Raw genomic sequence first — 22,559 nt, 5'->3', positions numbered from 1 at the left:
TGGTTCTCGACCCTTCTGCCAATGGGAACAGTTTCTCTCTATCTACTCTGTCCAGACCCATCATGATTTTGAACACCTCTATCAAATCTCCTCTCAATCTTCTCTGCTCCAAGGAGAACAACCCCAGCTTCTCCAGTCTATCCACATAACTGAAGTCCCTCATTCCTGGAATCATTCTCGTAAATCTTTTCTCCACCCTCTCTAAGGCCTTCCTATGCTTCCTAAAGTGCGGTGCCCAGAATTGGACACAATACTCCAGTTGGGGCCGAACCAGTGTTTTATAAAGGTTCCTCATAATTTCCACAATGTGTACACTATACCTCTGTTTATGAAGCCCAGGATCCTCAAATCTTTTTAATTGCTTTTGCAACCTGCCCTGTCACCTTCAACAATTTGTGCACACATACCCCCAGGTCTCTGTGTTCGTGCACCCCATTCAGGATTGTACCATTTAGTTTATATGTCCTCTCCTCATTCTATCTACCAAAATGTATCACTTCACACTTTTCTGCATTAAATTTCATTTGTCACGTGTCCGCCCATTCCACCAGCCTGTCTATGTCCTCCTGAAGTCTATCACTCTCCTCCTCACTGTTCACTATACTTCCAAGTTTTGTGTCATCTGCAAATTTTGAAATTGTGCCCTGTCCAAGTCATTAATATATATCAAGAAAAGCAATGGTCCTAGTACCGACCCCTGGGGAACACCACTGTATACCTTCCTCCAGTCCGAAAAACAACCGTTCACGACTACTCTCTGTTTTCTATCACTTAGCCAATTCCGTATCCATGCTGCCACTGTCCCTTTTATTCCATGGGCTTCAACTTTGCTGGCAAGCCTATTATGTGGCACTTTGTCGAACGCCTTTTGGAAATCCATGTACACTACATCAACTACATTACCCTCATCAACTCTCTCTGTTACCTCATCAAAGAACTCAATCAAGTTAGTTAAACACGATTTGCCTTTAACAAATCCGTGCTGGCTTTCCTTAATTAATCCACACTTGTCCAAGTGACTGTTAATCTTGTCACTGATTACTGTTTCTAAAAGTTTCTCCACTACCGAGGTTAAACTGACTGGCCTGAAGTTGCTGGGTTTATCTTTACACCCTTTTTTGAACAATGGTGTAACATTTGCAATTCCCCAGTCCTCTGGCACCACCCCCATATCTAAGGAGGATTGGATTATTATGGCCAGTACTTCCGCAATTTCCTCCCTCAATTCCCTCAGCATCCTAGGATGCATCCCATCTGCTCCTGGCGATTTATCTACTTTAAGTACAGCCAGCCTTTCTAATACCTCCTCTTTATCAATTTTTATCCTATCAAGTATCTCCACTACCTCCTCCTTTACTATGTCTATGGCAGCATTCTCTTCCTTGGTGAAGATAGATGCAAGGTACTCATTTAGTACCTCAGCCATACCCTCTGCCTCCATGCAAAGGTCTCCTTTTTGGTTCCTAATCGGCCCCACCCCTCTTCTTATTACCCTTTTACTATTTAAGAAGGATGAAAATCTAACCATAGTATTGTAATGAACATACTAGCTCCTAAGGTGATGTTGCCCTTCCTGCTCACTTTCCGCCTCAAAATCCTGGGTTGTTAAAGAACCGATGATTTCTTTTTCATGAGCTTTACTTGATGCTCCTCCGCGATCTCTGTGCTCCTCCAATTCTGGCCTCCTGTACATCATTGGTGGCCTTGCCTTCAGCTGCCTAGGCCCTAAGCTCTGGAGTTTTCCTCCCAAAACCTCTCTGCCTCTCTCTGTTCTTTTAAATTGGGCCTTAAAAACTATCTCTTTGACCAAGCTTTGGTCACCTGTTCTAATTACGCCATTTGTGGTTCGGTGTCAAATTTATGTCTGATAATGCTCTTTGGAATATTTTATTACATTAAAGGCGCTATATAAATGCAAGTTGATGTTATCAGAAACGTACTCTGATACAATTTTCTTTTAATTTCTGGCTAGTTAATTATCTTGATTTCTTAACTGAGAAATTTAATGAAGTTACCTATGGTTGTTCTTTGCAGATTGCATTGATCTAACAATCCCTTACTCTCCCTCTAGTGATTGGCTGGGCCAGATAACACTGTAGCAAAGAGTAGTACAATAGGAGGTCACATTTATGAAAAATGTGCACATATAACCTCACAGGAGTTTATCATTTTAATTGTATACAACAATTTAGCTACATAACAATAAAAGTTAATGATTGTTTTCTACATAAACAACAGCATTTAATAGAAAGACTTGTAAGACTAACATTTATAGAACAACTTTCACAACCTCAGGACGTCCTAAAGCGCTTTACAGCCAATGAAGCACTTTGGAAGTGTAGTCACTGTTGTAATGTAGGTCGCAATTTGTTGGCTTAACATTCACTTCAGGGCAGCATCTGAGAACCTCTTGACGGAATTGTTGACTTGCACCTTCATTCCTGGTGAACCCATTGTTCAACATTTGTGTATTAAAAGACCTTCCTGTAACTGCAGTCCACACACTCAGGAACTCCTATGGTTGCGTACGTAACAGGACAGGAGGACAGTCATTTTTGTAATGGGGGTAATTCCGTGATCCCGCACTCTCAGCAGGGAAGCTGTGCTTGAAGGGAAAAGATGAGACACATGTAAGGCTGTAACTTTACAGCCCCGGTACTCATTGCAAGTGCAGCTCCCTCTGGGAATGTTGAAATCAACCCCCGGAGTATTTATTGATTGAAAAATTCCTCGGTGTTTCTTAGCCACTTTTGTTGCCATTCTTTATGATTTATGGTGATGTAACTCATCTCGGACCAGGTTTCCCTCTACGTGCTGTGTGTTACAACATTGGGAACCCATTTATAAAGAAATCCTTCGCACATAAGGATGTATTTTCCGACTGTCCCTTCCTGGCATGGAACTTGATCCATCGTGAGAGGCACAGTGAGAATTTAAAGGTGCACTTCCCACGATTTTCCAACAGTGGATGAAAAATCACAGCAATTTCCCATCGGATGAGTCTCCATGTGAGAAGTGAGTATTTGGATAAATGACCCTGTAGTGCACAGAATACAGGCAACACCATTACATCTGGAGTCCCCCAAGGACCTATCCTTGGCCCCCAACTCCTCATCAGCATGCTGCCCCTTGGTGACATCTGACATGGGGGTCAGGTTCCATGTGTATGTTAGTGACTCCCAGCTCGAACTCTCCACCACCTCTCTCAACCGTTCCATTGGTGCCTCTGTGTTGTTAGACTGCTTGTCCAACATCCAGTCCTGGATGAACCGCAAATTCCTGTCCTGGATCAAAGCCATTGTCTTCGGCCCCGCCACAAACTCCGTTCCCTCGCCACCGACACAATCCACCTTCCACAGCTTCTATCTTGGGTTGAACCAGACTGTTCGCAACCTCAGCATTCTATTTGACCCCGAACTGAGTTTCTAACCTTTCCATCACCAAGACCGCCTACTTCCACTTCTATAGTATCGCCCATCTCTGCCCCTGCCTCATCCATGCTTTTGTTACCTCCAGACGCAACTATTCCAATGGTCTCCTGCCCGGCTCTCCATTCTCCATCCTCCATAAACTTCAGCTCATCCACAACTCTGCTGCCCGTATCCTAACTCGCACCAAGTCCCGTTTAACCAACACCCCTGTGCTCGCTGACCTACATTGGCTCAGCGATTTTAAAATTCTCATCCTTGTGTTTAAATCCCTCCATGGCCTTTCCCCCTCCCTATCTCTGTAACCTCCTCTAGCCCTAAAACACACTGAGATCTCTGCATTCCTCCAACTCTGGCCTCCTTCTGCAACCCCAACTTCCTTCGTCCCACCATTGGCGGCCGTGCCTTCAGCCATCTAGGCCCTAAACTCTGGAAATCACTGCTTCTCCATCTCCTTCTTTAAGATGCTCCTTAAAACCCACCTTTTTGATCAAGCTTTTAGTCATCCCTCTTAATATTTAGTTCTTTGGCTCGGTGTCATTTTTTGTCGGATAACGCCCCTGTGAAGCGCTTTGGGACAGGATTTTTTTCTATTTTAATAATAAACCCTGATTTACAATATATGTTTTAGAAGATAGTTCATCTGTTCCTACTCCAGTCCGTATGTCCTAGCTAATTAGACCTTCTCATGAATGAGCGACTGTAACTGATGAGACTCACCTCCGTTAGCCACATTAAACTTCACACCAAAATCCCCGTCTGGTCCTCCAGGGTTATGACTGGCTGTAAGAACGATTCCTCCAATGGCCTTTATCTTTCTGATAATGCAGGACACAGCTGGTGTGGACAGTATCCCATGCTGACCAATCACCAATCGCCCAATCTGAACAACATAAAAATTGCATTTAGAACACCATCAGAGAAGCGTAACAATAATCCTAACAAATGCGTGACTTAACACATTAAAGGTTCAATATCATTACATAGAATTACATTGAGAGTAGAGCACAGAAACAGGCCATTTGGCCCAACAGGTCCATGTCAGTGTTTATGCTCCACACAAGCCTCCTTCCACCCCTATTCATCTCACCCTATCAGCATATCCTTCTATTCCTTTCTCCCTCATGTATTTATCTAGCTTCCCCTTAAACGTATCTCTACTATTCACCTCAACTACTCCTTGTGGTAGTGAGTTCCACATTCTAACCACTCTCTGAGTAAAGAAGTTTCTATTGAGTTCCTTATTTAATTTATTAGTGACTATCTTATATTTATGGCCCTTAGCCTTGGTCTCCCTCATAAGTGGAAAAATCTTCTCTACGTCCACCCTATCAAACCCTTTCAAAATCATAATGGCCTCTATCAGTTCACCCAATAGCCTTCTTTTTCCTAGAGAGAAAAGCCCAGCCTGTTCAGTCCTTCCTGATAGTTATATTGATTCTGTACCTTGGTAAATGTCCTGTCCAATGTGATATTCAACCATACAGACCAGTAAGAACCCAGGTTCTAATGCATTTTGTGTTGGGGGAGCTGATCTCAGTATGGCATGGGGCGGGGTGGGGGGGGGCGTGTGGGTCGGGGGGAGTGAAATATAATTGGGTTTAGGACCCCTGGGCTAAGGGGAGGAGATAAAACTTTGATCACTTAGTTCGGCTAAACCTTTATAAATAGAAACAGAAAATGCAGCATCTGTGGAGAGTGAAACAGAGTTAACGTTTATGCTCCACACGAGCCTCCTCCCAACCTACCAGCATAACCTTCTATTCCTTTCTCCCTCGTATGCTTATTTAGCTTCTCCTTGAATGCATCTATGCTATTCACCTCAATCACTCCTTGTGGTTTCGGGCCGGTGACCTTTCATCAGACCTGAAACGTTAACTCCGTTTCTCTCTCCACAGATACTGCCTGACCTGCTGAGTTTTTCCAGCATTTCCTGTTTTTATTTCAGATTTTCAGCATCCGCAGTATTCTGCTTTTTTAAACCTCTATAAATCACTGGTTAGACCTCAGCTGGAGTATTGGGAGAATATTAATCACTAAGGACAGGTGCGTTGGGGCAAGTGGAAAGGTAAAAATGTTTAAATTCTCAAACCCGGCCCCAACCCGCCAACTTCCAGTTTTAATGAGGTTGGGGGGCAACCAATCTTCTCCCAGGAGGCGCTTCGGTCACTGAAATCTTTTAAGGAGGTCACGTGCCTCCATTTTAACAACATTTTAATTTTTAATCCATGGTGGCTAGGATTAGCAGCAGGTAAAAGGAGGCAAGAAGGGCTGGATCCATGAGGTAAGTGTTGTGTATTTTGAATGTTGTATTTGAATTGTCCCACATAGCTTACCGTAGTTGTGATGTGCAATGCACTATGGGAAATAGAGTGCATTGAGTTGAGAAGATTCTCTGGAAAGTGATGGCTGTGAACTGAACTCTGTCTCCTGCGTACTCTTTTACTTGTTATACAAGCAAGGTTATTAAACTCTTGAGATTTAACAAAAGTGGCAATGAGGACGTCTGAACTTACGTGGCTCTGCTGTGCGGAAGATAGTCGGGTTTTACGTGTTTAAAACTGTTATTTTTGCCATGGACAGTTAAATAAAGTGAGGCTGGCTCGAGGATAAAGGAGCTTGAAATGGCGGGAAGATGAGACGGCGTATAAGGTACTAACGATTTAAGAAAGGGGAGGAAAAGCAGTGAGTAAATCGGGAAGGACATTTAATCAACTGTGAAACGATCTGTGAATTGAAGCACTAAATAATTGATAGTGATTTTAGTTGAGTTCAACATTGGAAGGATCCTTAGTGAATGATAATTAGGAGCCTGAGAGAAGGAAAATGGCTGGAATTATCGGTAACATTGGACCGTTTGATGAGAATGTCGAACAATGGAGCTCATACACAGAACGATTTGAATACTTCACACAAGCAAATGACATTGGAGGGAACAAAGTAGTACCTACATTGTTAAGTGTGATGGGACCAAAGACTTTCAATCTTTTGCGTACTTTAGTGCATCCAGATAAACCAGGGACTAAACAATATAGCGAAATTGTGGAGATACTAAAAGGGCATTTTTCACCCAAACCCCTAGTTATAGCTGAGAGGTTTAGGTTCCACAGGCGTAACCAGGAAGAAGGAGAAACAGTGACCATGTTTGTAGCTGCACTAAAAAGACTATCAGAGCACTGTGAGTTTAATGACGTGCTAAATGATACTATAAGAGACAGGCTAGTGTGTGGTATGAGAACTGAAGCCATACAGAAGAGACTATTAGCGGAGAGTAATCTGACTCTACAAAAGGCCATTGAAATCAGTATTTCCATGGAATTGGCAGCCAAGGAAGCTCAACAGTTGGGTGCAACAGAAAAAGTGCACAAAGTAAGAACAGAGAGCCAAGGGCCATGCTTCCGTTGTGGCAAAACGGGGCATCTTGCGTCTGCATGCTGGTGTGTGGACATGGATTGCCACAGCTGTGGTAAAAAGGGACATATTCAGCGCGCATGCAGAAATAAAAAGGACACAGTGGAAGCGTCAAAGACGGAAGGAAGAAAAAAAACATTCAGACAAAAGATAAAGAGGCATGTCCGCTCTGTAGAACAGGACAAAACAGAGGTAAGTGACACTTCAGAGGAGGAACTCTCACTGAACGTGCTGACTATAGCTGGGGATTCGCATGGCTACTGGGTCTCACCCTTGCTAGAGGGGCAGCCTGTGCGAATGCAGATCGATACCGGGGCAGCAGTATCTCTTATGTCAGAGACAGTCTACAAAAAGACATTAAAGCACCTTCCACTTCAGCCAGCTAAAATAGCGTTAACGACATATACCAGTGAAAGAGTAACCGTGAGAGATATCACTGAGATCACAGTTTAGTTGAATGGACAAACTAGGAAGTTACCACTCTACATAGTTAAAGGAGACTACCCCTCCCTGCTGGGATGTTCGTGGATGGAGAGAATAAAATTAGACTGGTCATCAGTCTACATGATGTCACACAATGATCCAGGCTACCCACCATCTTAAAGAAACATGCAGAAGTCTTTAATGGAGAACTGGATAGCATGAAAGATATTACTGTGAAGCTTCGTATTAAGCAGGATAGCAAACCCAAGTTCATGAAGGCACGACCCGTACCTTATGCCATCAGACCAAAAGTCGAGGCTGACTTAGAAGCCCTAGTTGAAAGCGGAGTACTAGAACCAGTCAGCATGAGTGAATGGGCAACGCCCATTGTACCAGTGCTCAAGAAAGGGGGTGGAGTTAGGATATGTGAAGATTTTAAAGTAACTGTTAACCCTGTATTGTCAGTGGAGCAATATCCGCTTCCCCATATTGATGATTTGTTTGCGGGACTTGCTGGGGGCCAGAAGTTTAGCACAATCGACCTCTGTCAAGCCTACCTGCAAATGCATGTGGATGAACAGTCACGAGAAATGCTGATTATTGTGACGCACAAGGGCCTATTTAGGTATCGTCGACTTCCTTTCAGAATTACATCAGCTCCAGTGCTTTTCCAACGTACTATGGGCCAGATCCTTAGTGGATTGCCTGGAGTCCAGTGCTACTTAGATGATATCTTAGTTACTGGGTGTGATGACCAAGACCATCTGCATAACTTGGACGCAATGCTACAGAGACTGAGGGATTACGGACTCAGAGTTCGCAGGGATAAATGCGATTTTTTTCAGGTATCAGTTGCGTACCTTGGTCATGTGATCGATGCCACAGGCCTTCACAAGGCACTGTCCAAGACCACGGCAATTGTGGATGCCCCAGTACCTGAAAATATCAGCCAGCTGCGTTCTTTTCTAGGGTTACTGAACTACTATGGACGGTTCATACCGAACCTAGCCTCGATGCTGAGGCCGCTGCATTGGTTGCTATGTAAAGACAAGAAGTGGGAATGGACTAAGAAGTGCCAGGAGGCGTTCATGACAGCAAAGGACAAGCTCCTAAAGTCAGAGGCTTTGACGCATTTTAACCCTTCATTACCAATACAGTTAGCTTGCGATGCATCGTCATATGGTGTGGGAGCGGTCGTTTCTCATATCATGCCAAACGGAGAAGAGAAGCCGATAGCATTCGCATCTAGGACTTTGAACAGAGCTGAAACTAACTACGCCCAAATAGAACGAGAAGCACTGAGCATCGTTTTTGGCGTTCGCAAGTTTCACCAATATTTGTACGGGAGACAGTTCATCCTACTAACAGATCACCACCCTCTCATGACCAACTTCGGGCCACATACAGGGATTCTGTCACTTGCTGCGAGCAGAATGCTGCTGTTGTCTGCACACACATTTGACATTAGATATCGTAAGTCTGACATGCACGGCAACGCCGACAGTCTTTCCAGGTTGCCGCTGCCTGACACCAAGCCTATGACGCGTAGCATGGACATCTGCTATTTTAGGCAGGTGGAGAACGCACCTGTTACTTCGACACAGGTCCGACGAAACACCAGAAACGACCCAGTGTTGTCTGCAGTACTGGACATTATCATCAGGGGCAAGCTTGACAGCGATGACCCAAACCTGAAACCATATCTCTTAAGGAGAAATGAACTGTCGGTGCAGTCTGGATGTTTGCTGTGGGGGAGGAGAGTGGTTATTCCACCATCGCTACGGAAACCAGTGTTACAGCAACTACACTCCGGATACTGCGGAATGGTTCGTATGAAAGAAATAGCGAGGAGCTACTTCTGGTGGCCGGGTATGGATGGACAGATTGAGGACAAAGCTAAAACTGTTCCTCATGTCAGAGAGTTCATAATGTGCCACAGCTTGCACCTCTTCACCCCTGGGACTTTCCGGAGGAAGCATGGCACCGCATTCATGTAGACTTTGCAGGTCCATTCGAGGAGAGAATGCTCCTGGTGGCTATTGACGCACACAGTAAGTGGCCAGTGGTTGTTATAATGAGGTCCACCACCGCTGAGACCATCGAGAAGTTAGGTGAGGTGTTCAGCCGATTTGGATCTCCGATGCAACTTGTCTCAGACAATGGGTGTCACAAGAAATGGCTACATTCCTTCAGGTGAATGGCGTACAACATATCAGGGCTGTACCATACCACCCTGCGACCAATGGTCCAGCTGAGAGGTTTGTTCAGACCATGAAACACTCTCTAAAGGCATCGCAAGGCCAGGGAACGCTTCATCAGCACCTGAATAGTTTTCTGTTGAGTTACAGGAACACACCACATGCGACCACAAAAGCATCACCTGCCACTCTACTGCTCAAAAGAGAGCTACGAACCAACTTCGACCTGCTGAAACCGCCAAAGGTGAAAGACGTGGTACAGTATCAGCAGGACAAGCAGATCAAGCGACGTGAACAACGCTCCAAAGACAGAGCCTTCAGTCCAGGTGAACATGTGTTGGCACGGAATTACAATGGTGGACCTAAGTGGGTTCCTGCTACTGTCATTGCACAGACTGGTCCAGTATCCTACACTGTACAGACACCCGAGGACATTGTCTGGAAGAGACACACCGATCAGCTTCTACGAAGTGCAGCAACACCCACTGAACCACCAACAGCAGTTTATCTGCCATTGGGTGGCGCTGTGGGTCATCCGCCTTCTACACCGAGAGGCTCACCTTCTGAGGAAGCAGCCGCTTCAGCCCCTATCTCATCAGCAAGAGAGACCTGTATACAGGCACCTCAGCCGCCTACACCTGTGTTGACGTCACCTGTGAGAGACAATGAACTGGAGAGCCAGGTTGACCGCCAGTATCCTACCAGAGAGCGGCAGGCCCCTATACGTTTGAACTTATAATTCAGAGGCTTACCCTTTATCTGGGGCAGAATAATCCCCATGGGTATAGCCATGGCTGGAGGAAGTCTACCCTCACTCCCAGGTTATTGTGTTTTAAAAAATTTGTGGTTCTATTGAGACATCTAATGTAAGAGGGGAGATGTTGTGTATTTTGAATGTTGTATTTGAATTGTCCTACATAGCTTACCGTAGTTGTGATGTGCAATGCACTATGGGAAATAGAGTGCACTGAGTTGAGAAGATTCTCTGGAAAGTGATGGCTGTGAACTGAACTCTGTCTCCTGCGTACTCTTTTAATTGTTATACAAGCAAGGTTATTAAACTCTTGAGATTTAACAGTAAGTGCCTTTACAGCACTTCTTGTGGGCCAGGAGGAGCAAGATCCCACCACCCCCTACTCACCACTTCTGGCCCAACAAGCAAACCTCTGTACTGCCCCTCTCAATGTCCAACCCCCGTGAACTTCAACCCCCGCACGATCTCCAACCCCTCCCCACTCCTTGATGTCTGTCAACCCTGTTATCTCCGACACCCCAAGCAATCTCTGACATGAAGACTTTGGAGAGGGTGCAGGGGAGATTTACTAGAATGGTACCAAGGATGAGGGACTTCAGTTATGTGGAGAGACTAGAGAAGCTGGGGTTGTTTTCTTTAGAGCAGCGACGGTTAAGGGTTGATTTAATAAAGGTGTACAAAATCATGAAGGGTTTTTATAGAGTAAATAAGGAGAAATTGTTTCCAGTGGCAGGAGGGTCGGTAACCAGAAGACACAGATTTAAGGCAATTGGCAAAAGAACCAGAGGGGAGATGAAGGGATTTTTTTTACGCAGTTGTTATGATCTGGAATACACTGCCTGAAAGGGTGGTGGAAACAGATTCAATAGTAACTTTCAAAAGGGAATTGGATAAATACTTGAAAAGGAGAAATCTGCAGGGCTATAGGGAAAGAGCAGGGGAGTGGGACTAATTGGAGAGCTCTTTCAAAGAGCCGGCACAGGCATGATGGGCTGAATGGCCTCCTTCTGTGCTGTCTCATTCTATGATTCTATTCAGGTTCTATGTTGAAAAGTAAATGTATGTGACACTGTCCTCAGAAGAACAGCAAGCAATACCCACCATCCCTTCTGTTCCTCCCGCAAACAAGAGACATGTGGATACATTTTCTGAACTTGAAACGATGTTATTGTGCTGATCTAAGTGGTTACGGCCCCTTACCCTCAAATCGGCCGCCTTATCCATTCCAACCAACCCCTCCCTCGCCATTAAAGAAACCACACCGGATTTCCTGAGTGCGGAGGTCATAAAACAAAAAGACAAAATAAATTAATTTCTCTTTCGTCTCTGTCATTTTAAGTTGTAAGTCAGCGAGTGTATTTATTTTTCTAGTTCTCTGTAATTCTATGTAATTCAATCACTGTGACATTTTTTTCTTTGGCCTGAAAGTTAAATTTATATGAGGGAAAAATTCAGTTGCAAAAATTGGGCCAAATGGCCTCCTTTTGTTCTCTATGACTTGGTCCATGTGATCTCCTGGACTGGTTTTGATCACCTGAGGGGGTCGGAGAGGAATTTCTTCCCTTATTGGCCATGGATTTTTGCCTCTGTCAGGAGATTACATGGCAGCAGGGATGGGGTGGGGGTGGGGGGGAGTTTTAGGAAGGGAGGTGGGTAAGAAAGTGTTTAGTCATGATGCTCCAACCATCATGGGGTGTGGGACAAGCTTGACGGACCAGCTGGTCAATTTATGCCTGTTAATTTTCATGTTCGTACATCAGAAAGGGTAGCATTTATTGTGAACAATGCCAGGGTTAAATAATTCTGCTGCTTACACTGGGAGAGTTCCAGTGAATCAAATGCACGCATGCAAATATGCAGCTGTGTTTCAGGAGACCTCGGACCCAATTATCCCCTTGATACTCTCGCTTGGATATTCAGGGTCAGAAACACACAAACATAAACGTAACAGTAATGCAAAAACAGATGTGTTAAAGCACATTTCCCAATTGTCACTGATTCCTGGTGTCTCCCTGATCTTTGTGTGTTCTCACAGTAGAAATATCCAAAATGTCATAGCTTTGGATCTTGCTGGAAATATAACGGTGTTATTAATGTGTAAATTGTCCAGCGAGTTCAGGGGATGAAGAGCAAGCCATGAGTTGTGAATCTCCAGAACTTGCTGGTCGATTTACGCCGCTCCGTCGATTGCTTCGCACAAACGTTATCTCGCTCTCAACCTTTTTAAGAACTTGCTGGATTTGTACATTAATTGTCCATTAAGCTCGCCGCAGAAAGTTTGGGCTGTTTATTAATAGTGTAAGTACCCTTTTAACAACGTGGCAATTATTAATGCAATGCTGTCCAGTAACCACTAGTGCCAAGTAGTGGGTACGTGAGCATTGGGTGAAGGCAGGGTTGGGCTCAGCTGTCATACCCCATGGTTGAGACCCTACTTCTCATTGTCTAGGCTCAGGTATTAAAGAATAGCCATAGACAGGGTACTAGAAGGCTGCTGGCACTTCAGAACCATCCCATTATGAACAGAAAGAAAGAACTCACATTTCTATTGCGCTTTTCATAACCTCTGGACGTCCCAAAGCCCTTTACAGCCAATGAAGTGCTTTTTGAAGTATAGTCACCGTTGTAATGTAGGAAATGTGGCAGCCAATTTGCACACAGCAAGATCCCACTAACAGCAATGTGATAATGACCAGATAATCTGTTTTTAGTGATGTTGGTTGAGGGATAAATATTGACCAGGACACTGGGGATAACTCCCCTGCTCTTGTTCAAAATAGTGGCCGTGGAATCTTTTACATTCACTTGAGAGGATAGATGGGGCCTCGGTTTAATATCTCATCCGAAAGAGAGGAGAGGCAAGTGGAGAAAAGTTTAAATCACATTAGCCTAAAAATGACTGCTGCCAATATTAGCGGACAAACTCTTCACACAATTGTAGTTGAGCGGAGCTGGTAACCTATTTCTAATAGATTAGCTAAAGCTTGCATTAAAATACCAAAGAGAAAGGAATGTCGTAAATACTCAGAGTCATACTAACGTCACCAACAGGAATATCCAGTCCGATGGTGCTTGGATAACCAGCTAAGTACAAAAGAAGCATTCAGAACTGTCACTGCAGAACTCACCCTGTAACCAAACAGCAAATGTGATGCATAAGCTGTCACAATAAAAAAAGGAACATTTTGGAGCAAGGATGTGTTTGGATTAATCCTCAATTGGCCAAATAAAACCTGCTGAAACACCACAACTCCACAAAAGTCAATTAAAAAATGTTACTGCGCGCACACCAATTGGAAAGCAAGACCGAGAGAGCAGGAAAAGGTTACAGGTTCAAACGAGTGAAAGGTAAATTCAGGCCCGAGGTCAGGAAATTCTTCTGGACACACCGACGTTGATTAATACGTACAAGAGATTTCCGGCTCGGGTGGGGGGGTTGCTGGAGACAAGAAACCAAAAGGCTTGGAATAATTTTAAAACCAGCTGGATGTTGTAGGGACGGGATTTGTTCTTTCAAGATAAAGAAAGAATTTGTATTGATACAGTGTCTTTCACGACGTCCCAAAGCGCTTTACAACCAATGAAGTACTTTTTGAAATGTAGTCACTGTTGTAATGTTGGAAACGCAGCAGCCAATTTGCGCACAGCCAGATCCCACAAACAGCAATGTGATAATGACCAAACAATCTGTTTTTAGTGATGTTTGATTGAGGGAAAAATATTGTCCAGGACACCGGGGAGAACTCCCCTGCTCTTCTTCAAGTAGCGCAGTGGCATCTTTTACATCCACTTTAGACAGTAGACAGGGTCTCAGTTTAATGTCTCAACTGAAAGACATCACCTCTAACAGTGCAGCACTCCCTCAGCACTGGAGTGTGAGCCTGGAGTCTGTACTCAAATCTCACTAGATGGGACTTGAACCCACCACCTTCTGACTCAAAGGCAAGAGTGCCACCCACTGATCCACAGCTAGAATGGCCTGCATATCACTCCTTGTTGGGTATTTTGCATAAGAATCCATAATGATAGGGTTGTGTATGTACTTAAGACGAATTCCTGAATGCTACGCATCCTATAGCTAACCCATTGGCCAGAGATAAATCCATTTGGAAAAAGATACTACTTCATAAAACCCCACAATAATAGGATGTAAGGGGGAAAGATTTGGCTGCTTTGTGCCTCCCGTTAGCGCCAAAACATATTTGATCCAAATCTTTCTTTCCTGATTTTAGCCATGCTGCTATGAAGAGGCAGCGCAGCAACAGAGATTTTGGAAGGGAGGGTCCTGTTGTCCCAGGAACTGAGCGTGTCTGAATTCTCCCTAACCAACCGATCATATCCCTTAAATGGCAAAATAATCAAATACTTAAATATATTTTGCAAAATATTATTAAGCAACCTCACTCTGAAAAGACCTCACTATGAATCAGGCAATGGTTCAGCCATTTAATGGGGTTTTCTTGGCAAATCTATTATTTTGCAGATCCCTCCCCAGTCTGTACAAAAGAGCAGTTTGTAGGTATACTGTATGAGGGAGTGCTCATTTAGTGATCTGTACCCACCAATGATTAAGTCCTTCCGATAGTCTGTACACAGTCTACACAGCCACCATCCACCCCAATGCACCATTATTTGTCCACGAGCTGTCTTAGAAGCGTTCTGTTTCCACACAGCACTGCACCTAACAAAACCGGCTAAAACATATCCAATGGAGACAAAAATGTTCAACTGACAGACAGCCTGGGACTCGACCCCATGACCTTCCAGCTGGGAGCTGAACTAGAGTTGCCAACTCTGGCTGGATGTAATCCTGGAAATTTCATCACATGACTGCTTCCCTCTCACTGCCCCGCCCCCACACTCCCCACATTGGTCGCCCGGCACATCCATCCTCATGACCCAATTGGACAGCGAACAGACTCTTCGTTATCTGATTGGATGATTCTTGACTGTCAAACAGCCTTTTCTTTCTTGACCTCAACATTTTTATAACTAATAAACAAAAGTGTTGAAAGAAAAATTAATGCCTCAATGATTTTTTTCCAACAGGCGTTTCCCCAGCAGTGCCCTGGAGATTAGTCTTCAATTCCTGGAGACTCCAGGACAATCCTGGAGGGTTGGCAATCCTGATCTGAACACTTAACAATGTGGACAAGACAGTTGATTGTATCTTGGCCAGGGAGTGAATTTTAACTTGATACGTCAGAATGTCGGATTGGTTCAGGTGGCAGCACTCTTGCCGTTAGGTCAGATGTTTTGAAGCATCATAACAGGAGACTGAGGTCATATTCCAGGTCGCCAGTACTAAGGCAGTGCTGCATTACCACAGATGCTGTCCTTTGGGTGGAGTGTTATATAGAATCTACAAAACAGAAACAGGCCATTCAGCTCAACTGGTCTATGCCAGTGTTTATGCTCCACACGAGCCTCTTCCCACTCTATTTACTTCATTGCACCCTATCAACATATCCTTCTATTCCTTTTTTCCTCATGTGTTTATCTAGCTTCCCCTTAAATGCATCTACACTATTCGCCTCAACCACTCCATGTGGTAGCGAGTTCCACATTTTCACCACTCTCTAAGTAAAGATGTTTCTCCTGAAGTCCCTATTGGATTTATTAGTGACTATCTTATATTTATGGTCCCCAGTTTTGGTCTCCCCCACAAGTGGAAACATCTCTACTTCTTTATATTGAGTGCTTGTTCTGGTAGTTCCTGTGGACGTTACACATACTATGGCATTAGTCTCACACAGTCTCAGGATACGGGCTAGGACATTTAGGACTGAGCTGAGGAGAAATTTCTTCACTCAGAGGGCGGTGAACCTGTGGAATTCACTACCACAGAAGACTGTGGAGGCCAAGTCACTGAATATATTTAAGAAGGAGATAGATAGATTTCTAGACACTAAAGGCATCAAGGGGTATGGGGAGAGAGCGGGAATATGGTATTGAGATAGAGGATCAGCCATGGTCCTATTGAATGCTGAAGGGCCGAATGGCCTACTCCTGCTACAATTTTTCTATGTTTCTATTTGAACAACAGTAGAGAATTCTCACAGTATCCTGGCTAACATTCCTCCCCAGCCAATATCCCCTCCCCCAAAAGCAGTTTAACTGGTCATTGGTCTCATTGCTGCTTGTGCAAAATACTTGCTCTAATACTAGCACTTCAAACAGTAATGCATTTTACGTGACATGCTTTGAGATGTGATAAGGCACACAAGTGCATGTCTTTCTTTCCGCTAGTCATCATTTTATCTCACTTCCATGCTTCTGTCCGAACATCTCCCTATACAAAATTGTCTGCATATAGTGACACCTCTATCCCTGGAGATGATTAGGTATTCCCTCGTCAATCATGCCTGGAGACCGCACTGCTGTAAGTGACTGGGATTGATTTGACACACATAATTTGTATTATGTAACTATCCTTCACGCACTGCACTTTGCTGAGGAAATCACCCTGCTTTTTTCAGGAGAGTTTGCTGTAGTTTAGGTCATGAGTTCTGTTTGCTGTAGTCCGTAAAGACTCTTTTTAAATAGACTCTGTAGACTGATTGCTGTAGTGTACCATTTAAATAGACTTTGTAGACGGTTTGCTGAAGTGCACTGTTTAAGTAGACTCTGTAGACTGTTTGCTGTAGTGCACTGTTTAACTAGACTCTGTAGACTGTTTTCTGTAGTGTGCTGTTTAAATAGACTCTGTAGACGGTTTGCTATAGTGCGCTGTTTAAATAGACTCTGTAGACAGTTTGCTGTAGTGCACTGTTTAACTAGATTCTGTAGACTGTTTGCTGTAGTGTGCTGTTTAACTAGATGCTGTAGACTGTTTTCTATAGTGCGCTGTTTAAATAGACTGTAGACAGTTTGCTATAGTGCGCTGTTTAAGTAGACTCTGTAGACTGTTTGCTGTAGTGCACTGTTTAAATAGATCATTTAGCCTGTTTGCTGTAGTGTGCTGTTTAAATAGACTCTGTAGACAGTTTGCTGTAGTGCACTGTTTAACTAGATTCTGTAGACTGTTTGCTGTAGTGCGCTGTTTAACTAGACGCTGTAGACTGTTTTCTATAGTGCGCTGTTTAAATAGACTCTGTAGACAGTTTGCTATAGTGCGCTGTTTAAGTAGACTCTGTAGACTGTTTGCTGTAGTGCACTGTTTAAATAGACCGTTTAGCCTGTTTGCTGTAGTATGCTGTTTAAATAGACCCTGTGGACTGTTTGCTGTAGTGCGCTGTTTAACTAGACAGTTTTCTGTAGTGCGCTGTTTAAATAGACTCTGTAGACTGTTTGCTGAAGTACACTATTTAAATAGACTCTGTAGACGGTTTGCTGTAGTGCACTGTTTAAATAGACTCTGCAGACTGTTTGCTGAAGTGCACTATTTAAATAGACTCTGTAGACGGTTTGCTGTAGTGCACTGTTTAAATAGACTCTGTAGACTGCTGAAGTGTACTATTTAAATAGACTCTGTAGATGGATTGCTATAGTGCACTGTTTAAATAGACTCTGCAGACTGTTTGTTGTAGCGCACTGTTTAAATAGACTCTGCAGACTGTTTGCTGAAGTGCACTATTTAAAAAGACTCTGTAGATGGTTTGCTGTAGTGCACTGTTTAAATAGACTCTGTAGACAGTTTGCTGTAGTGCACTGTTTAAATAGACTCTGTAGACTGTTTGCTGAAGTGCACTATTTAAATAGACTCTGTAGACGGATTGCTATAGTGCACTGTTTAAATAGACTCTGCAGACTGTTTGTTGTAGCGCACTGTTTAAATAGACTCTGCAGACTGTTTGTTGAAGTGCACTATTTAAAAAGACTCTGTAGATGGTTTGCTGTAGTGCACTGTTTAAATAGACTCTGCAGACAGTTTGCTGTAGTGCACTGCTTAAATAGACTGTAGACTGTTTGCTGAAGTGCACTATTTAAATAGACTCTGTAGACGGTTTGCTGTAGTGCACTGTTTAAATAGACTCTGCAGACTGTTTGCTGAAGTGCACTATTTAAATAGACTCTGTAGACGGTTTGCTGTAGTGCACTGTTTAACTAGACTCTGTAGACTGTTTGCTGAAGTGCACTAGTTAAGTAGACTCTGTAGACTGTTTGCTGAAGTGTACTATTTAAATAGACTCTGTAGACGGATTGCTATAGTGCACTGTTTAAATAGACTCTACAGACTGTTTGTTGTACCACACTGTTTAAATAGACTCTGTAGACTGTTTGCTGAAGTGCACTATTTAAAAAGACTCTGTAGACAGCTTGCTGTAGGGCACTGTTTAAATAGACTCTGTAGACTGTTTGCTCAAGTGCACTATTTAAATAGACTCTGTGGATGGTTTGCTGTAGTGCACTTTTTCAATATACTCTGTAGACTGCTGAAGTGCACTACTTAAATAGATTCAGTAGACAATTTGCTGCAGTGCACTGTTTAACTAGACTGTAGACTGATTTCTGTAGTGTGCTGTTTAAGTAGACTCTGTAGACAGTTAAGTTGGGGCTCCACAGTACTCTGTCCTTTCTCCCACTTTGTTCCTTCTTATAGAATAGAATCATACAGCGCAGTAGGAGGCCATTCACCCCCATCATGCTTGTGCCGGCTCTTTGAAAGAACTATCCAATTAGTCCTACTCCTCTGTTCTTTCCGCATAGCCATGCAATTTTTTCCTTTTTAATTAGAGATCCAATTCCCTTTTCAAAGTTATTATTGAATCTACATTCCAGATCACAACAGCTCGCTGAGTAAAAAAATGTCTCCCCTGGCTTTTTTGCCAATTATTTTAAATCTGTGTCCTCTGGTTACAGACACACCTTCACAAAAATATGCTCCTCCTTTCATTATCCAATTCTAGCCATTCTATTACTGATGATTCCAATCTTCACTCATCAACTTCCATCAGACCACACAACTTCTATAATAATAAATGTCTGCACATCCATCAACAAATCCAGTCTCCTTACATTGAATCATGACAGGCTCATTTGCTCCAAGCCCATTGTCTCCAACTATACATTTCTCCCTGTCTCTTGTGAGTCTAATCAAGAGCAGCCAGCTCTTAACTTTAACAGTTCCACCCTAAATCTCTATTGATCCAGCAACACTCTGGTCCCTCCTCAAACTCCCTGCCTCTCCTCCAAAACCCTGTCCCTCCTCTAACTCCCTGTCCCTCCTCTAACTCGCTGTCCCTCCTCTAACTCCCTGTCCCTCCTCTAACTCCTGTCCCTCCTCTAACTCCCTGTCCCTCCTCTAACTCCTGTCCCTCCTCTAACTCCCTGTCCCTCCTCTAACTCCCTGTCCCTCCTCTAACTTCCTGTCCCTCCTCTAACTCCCTCTCCCTCCTCTAACTCCCTGTCCCTCCTCTAACTCCCTGCCTCTCCTCCAAAACCCTGTCCCTCCTCTAACTATCTGTCCCTGCTCTAACTCCCCATCCCTCTTGTAAGTCCATGTCCCGCCTCTAACTCCAGTCCCTCCTCTAACTCCCTCTACCTCCTCTAACTCCCTGTCCCTCCTCTAACTCCCTGTCCCTCCTCTAACTCCCTCTCCCTCCACTAACTCCCTGTCCCTCCTCTAACTCCAGTCCCTCCTCAAACTCCCTGTCCCTCCTCTAACTCCCTGTCCCTCCTCTAACTCCCTGTCCCGCCTCTAACTCCCTATCACTCCTCTAACTCCCTCTCCCTCCTCTAACTCCTTCTACCTCCTCTAACTCCCTGTCCCCCCTCTAACTCCCTGTCCCTCCTCTAACTCCCTCTCCCTCCACTAACTCCCTGTCCCTCCTCTAACTCCAGTCCCTCCTCTAACTCCCTGTCCCTCCTCTAACTCCCTGTCCCTCCTCTAACTCCTGTCCCTCCTCTAACTCCCTCTCCCTCCTTTAACTCCCTGTCCCTCCTCTAACTCCCTGTCCCTCCTCTAATTCCCTGTCCCTCCTCTAACTCACTGTCCCTCCTCTAACTCCCTGTCCCTCCTCTAACTCCAGTCCCTCATCTAACTCCCCATCCCTCCTCTAACTCCTGTCCCTCCTCTAACTCCCTGTCCCTCCTCTACCTCCCTGTCCCTCCTCTAACTCCCCGTCCCTCCTCTAACTCCTGTCCCTCCTCTAACTCCCTGTCCCTCCTCTAACTCCCTGTCCCTCCTCTAACTCCTGTCCCTCCTCTAACTCCCAGTCCCTCCTCTAACTCCTGTCCCTCCTCTAACTCCCTGTCCCTCCTCCTGTCCCTCCTCTAACTCCCTGTCCCTCCTCTAACTCCCTGTCCCTCCTCTAACTCCCTCTCCCTCCTCTAACTCCCTCTCCCTCCTCTAACTCCCTGTCCCTCCACTAACTCCCTGTCCCTCCTCTAACTCCCTGTCTCTCCTCCAAATCCCTGTCCCTCCTCTAACTCCCTGTCCCTCCTCTAACTCCCTGTCCCTCCTCTAACTCCCGGTCCCTCCTCTAACTCCCTGTCCCTCCTCTAATTCCCTCTCCCTCCTCTAACTCCCTGTCCCTCCTCTAACTCCCTGTCCCTCCTCTAACTCCAGTCCCTCCTCTAACTCCCTGTCCCTCCTCTAACTCCTGTCACTCCACTAACTCCCTATCCCTCCTCTAATTCCCTGTCCCTCCTCTAACTCCTGTCCCTCCTCTAACTCCCTGTCCCTCCTCTAACTCCCTCTCCCTCCTCTAACTCCCTGTCCCTCCTCTAAATCCCTCTCCCTCCTCCAACTCCCTCTCCCTCCTCTAACTCCCTGTTCCTCCTCTAACTCCTGTCACTCCTCTAACTCCCTGTCTGTCCTCTAACTCCCTGTCCCGCCTCTAACTCCTGTCTGTCCTCTAACTCCCTGTCCCTCCTCTAACTCCCCATCCCTCCTCTAACTCCTGTCCCTCCTCTAACACCCTGTCCCTCCTCTAACTCCCTGTCCCTCCTCTAACACCCTGTCCCTTCTCTAACTCCCTCTCCCTCCTCTAACTCCCTCTCTCTCCTCTAACTCCTCTCCCTCCTCTAACTCCCTGTCCCTCCTCTAACTCCCTGTCCCTCCTCTAACTCCCTCTCCCTCCTCTAACTCTCTGTCCCTCCTCTAACTCACTGTCCCTCCCATAACTCTGTCAATCCTCTAACTCCCTCTCCCTCCTCTAACTCTCTGTCCCTCTTCTAACTCTCTGTCCGTCCTCTAACTCCCTCTCCCTCCTCTAACTCTCTGTCCCTCCTCTAACTCCTGTCCCTCCTCTAACTCCCAGTCCCTCCTCTAACTCCCTGTCCCTCCTCTAACTCCTGTCCCTCCTCTAACTCCCTATCCCCCCTCTACCTCTCTGTCCCTCCTCTAACTCCCTCTCCCTCCTCTAACTCTCTGTCCCTCCTCTAACTCTCTGTCCCTCCTCTAACTCCCTCTCCCTCCTCTAACTCTCTGTCCCTCCTCTAACTCCTGTCCCTCCTCTAACTCCCAGTCCTTCCTCTAACTCCCTGTCCCTCCTCTAACTCCTGTCCCTCCTCTAACTACCTGTCCCTCCTCTAACTCCCTGTCCCTCCTCTAACTCCCTGTCCCTCCTCTAACTCCTGTCCCTCCTCTAACTCCTGTCCCTCCTCTAAATCCCTGTCCCTCCTCTAACTCCTGTCCCTCCTCTAACTCCCAGTCCCTCCTCTAATTCCCTGTCCCTCCTCTAACTCCCTGTCCCTCCTCTAACTCCCTGTCCCTCCTCTAACTCCTGTCCCTCCTCTAACTCCTGTCCCTCCTCTAACTCCCTGTCCCTCCTCTAACTCGTCCCTCCTCTAACTCCTCTCCCTCCTCTAACTCCCTGTCCCTCCTCTAACTCGCTCTCCCTCCTCTAACTCCCTGTCCCTCCTCTAACTCCCTCTCCCTCCTCTAACTCCCTGTCCCTCCTCTAACGCCCTGTCCCTCCTTTAACTCCCTGTCCCTCCTGTAACTCCCTTTCCCTCCTCTAATTCCCTGTCCCTCCTCTAACTCCCTGCCCCTCCTCTAACTCCCTGTCCCTCCTCTAACTCCTGTCCCTCCTCTAACTCCCTGTCCCTCCTCTAAATCCCTGTCCCTCCTCTAACTCCCTGTCCCTCCTCTACCTCCCTGTCCCTCCTCTAAATCCCTGTCCCTCCTCTAAATCCCTGTCCCTCCTCTAACTCACTGTCCCTCCTCTAACTCCCTGTCCCTCCACTAACTCCCTGTCCCTCCTCTAACTCCCTGTCCCTCCTCTAACTACCTGTCCCTCCTCTAACTCCCTGTCCCTCCTCTAATTCCCTCTCCCTCCTCAAACTCCCTGTCCCTCCTCTAACTACTGTCCCTCCTCTAACTCCCTGTCCCTCCTCTAACTCCGTGTCCCTCCTTTAACTCCAGTCCCTCCTCTAACTCCATGTCCCTCCTCTAACTCC

At 45.4% G+C, this 22,559-nt stretch overlaps 1 protein-coding gene across 3 annotated transcripts in view; it reads right to left on the bottom strand.

Annotated features, from left to right (window-relative positions):
- pgm5 (phosphoglucomutase 5) overlaps positions 1-22,559 on the bottom strand; it is a 591,608-nt gene that overhangs the window by 185,383 nt on the left and 383,666 nt on the right. For all 3 annotated transcript variants that reach the window (XR_015078914.1, XM_085992105.1, XM_085992097.1), the window contains exon 2: positions 4,149-4,311. Coding sequence is in view for 2 of the 3 variants with exons in the window: in XM_085992105.1 (XP_085848231.1) it covers positions 4,149-4,311 (163 nt within the window). In the remaining variant the exon portion in view is untranslated. The remainder of the gene's footprint in view (positions 1-4,148; positions 4,312-22,559) is intronic.

This window comes from Somniosus microcephalus, chromosome 1, assembly GCF_052327205.1.
Source record: "Somniosus microcephalus isolate GS21.2 chromosome 1, FLI_Smic_1.0, whole genome shotgun sequence".
NCBI lineage: Eukaryota > Metazoa > Chordata > Chondrichthyes > Squaliformes > Somniosidae > Somniosus > Somniosus microcephalus.
Note: the sequence above shows the minus strand (reverse complement) of the source record. Positions and strands in the feature narration are given on the sequence as shown.